Here is a 6,000-nt window from a genome sequence, read left to right as displayed (position 1 = left end):
AGTGAGACAGCGCGGAGGTGTATGGATAGCAGAGGGAGCAGCAGATTGGATGCACTGGAAAAAGAGTAGCGAGCAAGAGGTGTTGGGGAGAGGTGTCACCACGCGAAGGAATGCATGATTGTCGGCCAGGAACAGCAGACAGTGGAGACTAAAACGATTGTAGGAATAGCGAAACGACGTAACAATGAAATGGTGACAAGGGTAGCTGACGAAGGGCGGAAGAAGCGGATGGGTCGATAGGCAAAAGGCGTGGTGAATGGGTGGATGAGGAGCGGAAACAACGGAACGAATCAAGGGAGCAGCGGAACAGGGTTGTGCAGCTAGGACGCGCTCCGAAGACCGATCTCGCTCTGATACCAGATGAAGCACAAAAATTAGCCATTGACAGCCATGATAAAGTATTTTATTAATATTTGAATATATGATGATTACATTTTGTGAGAGGCCCTGGCTATATACCGCCTTAGGTTCCTCTTGGTGAACGGGCATGCTCTTTGATCATGCCCTTTTGCCTAACAATCTATAACTAACTAATTTTTACATAACAATTGATCAGCCAAATTGACCTTAGCCCAGTTCACGAATGGAGAATGTAAATTATGAAAAAATTTATAACGATCTCCACTCTGACATCTGTTGTTTCTGTCAACTCCAGCCAAACTTAACTAAACGATGCACTTAGGTCTTTTCAAGGCATCTTAATGAATTTATCATTGTGTTTTCTGGTTAAATGCATAAGATATAACATCGCCAAAGATTTCTCATCTAATGTAATGCAACCAAAGCCTGTGGGATATTAAAAGCAGCCAACTTAAAACTTTTTATACTACTGACCCACTCAAAGGCATCGACTGAATGCAAGATGCCATGATACCATGCATTGGTACCCTATGTACAAAAACACCAATGCATATCTACCATATTGATTTGACTATTGGGTTCAGTGATGTGAAAACAACCATACAAAATAGTTTCTTGTTCACCCATGCAATCCCATGCACCATTCACGCATAGAAACCTACAAGTGCACAACTTTTCCGAGGATCCAATTTTTATTTGCATGATGCAATTGTGGTTCCTGTCAAGGCAAATTTTAAATATTATTTCAGCAGATGACCTAGCTTAACAGATCAGCATAGAAAACATTGAAACATACTGAAATGAGCTAAGTGGGTGTTATTTGCTTTGAGAGAAAGTATAAGAAACTGAACAGTAAGAAATTTATCAATGTTGTACCTAAGAATGATTGCTCACCATTAACAAAAAATCGTAAGTTGGGAGGATGGTATATAAAGAAATTATAAGAGCATTGTACATCTTGAAAGTTGAAATCCATACTTTCAGGGAGCTGAAGTATATACAATTTTGAAGTACGTACTTTAAAGTTTCATGATTCTTCACAAAGTCCCTCCAACAGTGAGAATTGCAGTATCATACATGATGAGTGTTGTTCTATTGGTGAAGTAAACACCATAGAATAGCCTTTAGGCTTTCACAAAGAAGTTGGTCGATCAGGACCTTCTGCTTGTGTTGTTAGCCTTGAATACTTCCACTTAAACCATCCTCGTCTGTCTTCTTCATCAACTGAAACTGTCTGAAAAGAAACTTTCCACATCTCAAACAAGCTTTGCCTGCATGTTTGATATATCAATGCAATTTTTATTATGAATTACTTCTAATCTAGGAAACTCATTCTCCATGTGAAATCAATGTTTGACAGTCAGCCTAGACTTATCCAAGAACCATTAGAAGACACATTTTACAATTAAGAAAGTGAATACCCTGATTGTACTGTACATTATCGGTCAAATAGAACTCACAACAGGATTGAACCCACAGAAAACTTGCCCTTGAACTACAGAATCTTAAAAAGCTACCACCTAACATAAGCATCATGTAATCAGCCATACTAACACAAACTTGATGCATCATGCAAGTGATAACCAGAAAGCACATATCTTCAAACTATAAAAGATTCAGTTTAACTGCACACTTGATCCAAGTCAGACAAGAATTTCTGAAGTATATGTTGAAGAGCACATGAAGCTGAACATTGTAAAATTGTGGAGTTGTCAAGGATGCAACCCCAAGGTCATGGGATTGTGAGTAGATAAATCGTAATAGAGCACTTGTGTAAATGTGCCAATCCACAACCCCAAAGTTGTAGGATGGATCGAAAGCCTTATGTCACAGATTTGTGAGCAATGACAAAGTTGCTGAAGTAATTGGAAGATCGAACCCTGCAATGCAAGGTTGCAGAGCTAAACAGGACTAAAATTTAATGTACTAGAAGAAAATTCCACTACTCATTGTAGATGAGAAGATCATAACGCAGGATATATAAGATCTGCAACTCATTGTTAAGAGGGATAGAACATATGACTCTTGTGGTTCTTTATCAATTATATATGTGTGATCTATGGCTTATTCCTAAGTGTTTGATCATTTGATGTTCATTAGTCTATTTTCAATAAAGAAAAAAGTAACATTACTTTTCTGGCTATACATATAGGCATTGTAACTGTGCATTATGGATCAAATAGAACTCAAAACTGGATTGAATCCACAGAAAACTTGCCTTCGAACTACAGAATTTTAAAATACTACCACCTAACATAAGCACCATGTAATCAGCCATAGATATAAACTAACAAAAACTTGATACAAGTGATAACTAGAAAGCACACATCTTCAAATTGTAAAAGATTCAGCTGAACTGCATACTTGCTCCAAGTCTGATGAGTATTTCTTAAGTGTATGTTGAGGAGAACATGAAGCTACATACTGTAAAGTTGTGGAGTTGTCAAGGCCACAACCTCAAGGTCGTGGGGTTTTGAGTATCTCAGAGTACTTGTGTAAATGTGCCAATCCACAAACTCAAAGTTGTAGGATGGATCGAAAACCTGATGTCAGAGAGTTGAGGGAAATCACAAAGTTGCTGAAGTAATTGGAAGTATGAACCCTGCAAAGCAAGGTTGCAGAGCTAAACAGGAACAAAATTCAATGTTCTAGAAGATAGGCCCAATACTCATGTTGTAGAGGAGAAGATCATATTGCAGGATATATAAGACCTGCAACTCAATGTTAAGAGGGATAGAACCTATGACTCTGAGTCTGTGGTTCTATAATCAATTATATATGTATGATCTATGGCTTATTCTCAAGTCTTTGATCATTTGATGCTCATGTAATCTATTTTCTAGATGTTGAAAAGAGTTACATAATTTTTATGCCTATATATATTGGCATAAAAATAATGTAACTCTTTTTAACATCTAGAAAATAGATTGCATGAACATCAAATGATCAAACACTTGAGAATAAGCTATAGATCAATACATATGTAATTGATAATGACAGCCATAAACTCAATCACAGGTTCTATGCCCTCTTAACACTGAGTTACAGGTCTCACACACACACATATATTCCATGTTCTTATCCGATTATAATCCGATCACCGAGTTCATCAATGTATAAATATTGTAACTGTGGACATCCCTTAAGCCTACGGCGTACTCCTGAGTAGAGACTGGTCTAGTAAATTACAAGGGTAATTTGCTACAGATTGGTCACATTTATACCTTCTGTGCAAGGGCAAGAATAACCAGATTGGAGTGGAAAGTGAGTCATACATGAAATACACCACGACACCACTTGAGGAACACAATGAGCTTGTTGTCTTTGCTGCTTTAATCTTTGGAAATTGTTTCTCATAAACCGATCACGGGTGTTATCAAGCACAGTCATCACCCGTCCCACCAAATACCTAGTTGGAGCTCTTTCCTTGTTCTCCATTTGGTGCAAATGATTCTTGTAATATAGATGTACATAGTAATAGTAATAATAGAATAGGAAGCAGCTTAGTAGCTAACAATATTTGGACTCTATAATTTGATGGTTCAAAGATGCAGGATGGCCCTAGATTTCGTTGCGTACTTATAGACCCACGCAATAAGAAGTATATCCTTTCACATCATTTCGAGTTCAAGTGTACAGATAATATTGTCAAATATGAAGCACTCGGACTAAAGAAAGTCATCGATCTTAAGATAGAGTTCCTTAAGTAATCGGTGACTCAGAGGTGGTCACTCATTAGGTATAGGATACTATCCACTGTGTTTCACCGAATCTTAAAAACTACCAGCAGGAGGTATGGCGTTTGATTAATTATTTAAAGCTTTTAATATTATTTTTGTTCCTAGGCTTCGTAATGTTGCAGCATATGCATTAGCAAATGCAACTGCTAGGATGTCACCGTTGAGGAATGGTTTTTCAATTGAAACTATATATAAACCATTTGTGCCTGATGTTGATTTTTGATAGCATCGGATGTGCTCTAGCCATGAAAATTGGTGGAGAGGCTAAGGCACATGAGATCTCCAAGGCTCGGAAATCGTTCAAAGAAATTCCATCTGGATGGAGAGATATTAAAATAATTAATATTTTTAATGACACCCTAAGTCTAAAATTAGGAAAATTAAAATATTAATGTGTATTAATATAATATGGGTGAGAAAGTTCTAAACAACAAGGATCAAGCCACATCTAATCTTAACCTTTGATTAGAGACTTGATATCGGCCGTTGAATCGTCAATAGGAAAAGTATAAGAGGAGGCTTGAAGGTCAGTTGGAGATACACCAAATTGATCGGTCAATTCGATTTTCTGGGGCAGGGTTTGCTGAGAAATTGAGTTAGTGATCTGTTGCAACGAGGGGCAGTTCAGCAAAAGAACACAAAAATACATAGCAGAAAGGCAAAGATAATGTCGAAGAGACAGTGTAGAGGCAACCTGGGCTGATGCAGAGGTTTGGAAGGCCAACGATGGTGATGTAGGAGGCTAAGAAACTGACGCAGAGCTGAAGCAGGCAAACGCAGAGACTGGTAGCGCTGAGGTTGGGTAGAAAGAGTTGCGCTATCTTGTTTTTGTGGGGCAGACTGAGATCTGAGAGGCAAGCACAGATCCATAGAGGGTGACGCAGTGCCTGGAGCGTGATGCAGTTCCAGAGAGAAGCTTGGAGCAGCTTTCGCTATCCAGCAAGGAACAGTTGAAGTCAATGTGGGAATCATCATCTGGTTGCTGATCAGCCGGAATATCTGTCTCCAGAGCAAGGTATTTCTGCCAAGGAAAATCTCTGAAGGGTAAGCCATTTCTAGCACCCTAGTTGTATTCAGAAAACTGCATAATAATAAAACCTTCATATCTACTGCACCAATTTTCCCGCATTGGATTTTTCCGAGGACGATTGTCCAAAAATAATGGTGTCCTTTGTGTTGTCTCAGTTTATTCCAATTGTTGATCTGTATATTTGTGAACGCTGCTATTGTGTTTATTTTGATGGTTATATGATTAAATAACTTGTTAATGTAAAGAACAAGTAGGAGATAATAAACCAGAAATAGCAGTAGGGATTTATGATATGTCAAATTCAAAAATTTTCAGATGGTATCAGAGCCATTGTAGATCACAGGAGGATTGAAGACGCCAGTAGGAGAAATCTGAAAAATTTGCAGCAGAAGCAATTGTCCGAAGAGACAGCATTGTTCCAGAGCTGAAGCGAGAAGAGAAGAGGTGACGCAAAGGCTCACACAGAGCCTACGTCAGCATTTCGAGTTAGGAGAGGGGCCAGCACAGAGCCAAAGAGGGGCAGATCAGGGCTACGCAGTGTTGAGTCATCTTTCTCAGCCAAGAAGGATCGATATTGTGGCTAGGAGGAGCAGATTGAGCCCAAGCCATGATTGCACAGAGCCTGAAGGGCTCAGATTCTTCAGTTGTCAGGGCTAAGGGAGCTGTGCAGATTGTGATTTGAGGAGTTGGTGGGACGTTGTTTCTACAGAATAGTGTCTAAGGAGTCGGAACCAAGGTAGAGGGAATCACTACCTCGACAGATTTCTAGCCAAGGAATCCAGATCCCAGTTGCAGTCGCAAGGAGGATTGGAGAGGAGCGGTTCGACAGTTGGCCAGAGGATTGGAGAGGAGGGAAATCGAGACTCAGAG

At 39.2% G+C, this 6,000-nt stretch overlaps 1 protein-coding gene across 2 annotated transcripts in view; it reads right to left on the bottom strand.

The window, feature by feature from the left end:
• Window positions 1-1,256: 1,256 nt before the first annotated feature.
• SAG18 (senescence associated gene 18) overlaps window positions 1,257-6,000 on the bottom strand; it is a 257,467-nt gene continuing 252,723 nt past the window's right edge. The window contains exon 7 of one of the 2 annotated variants that reach the window (XM_089385305.1): window positions 1,257-1,594. In XM_089385305.1, the coding sequence (XP_089241431.1) occupies window positions 1,534-1,594 (61 nt within the window). In that variant the 3' untranslated portion in view covers window positions 1,257-1,533. Of the gene's footprint in view, window positions 1,632-6,000 lie in introns of both variants that reach the window. The other variant, XM_089385304.1, reaches the window with a different exon arrangement.

Source organism: Pinus tabuliformis, chromosome Q (genome assembly GCF_031772625.1).
Source record: "Pinus tabuliformis cultivar Carrire ecotype Pingquan chromosome Q, CPIR1, whole genome shotgun sequence".
NCBI classification, from domain to species: Eukaryota; Viridiplantae; Streptophyta; class Pinopsida; order Pinales; family Pinaceae; genus Pinus; species Pinus tabuliformis.
Note: the sequence above shows the minus strand (reverse complement) of the source record. Positions and strands in the feature narration are given on the sequence as shown.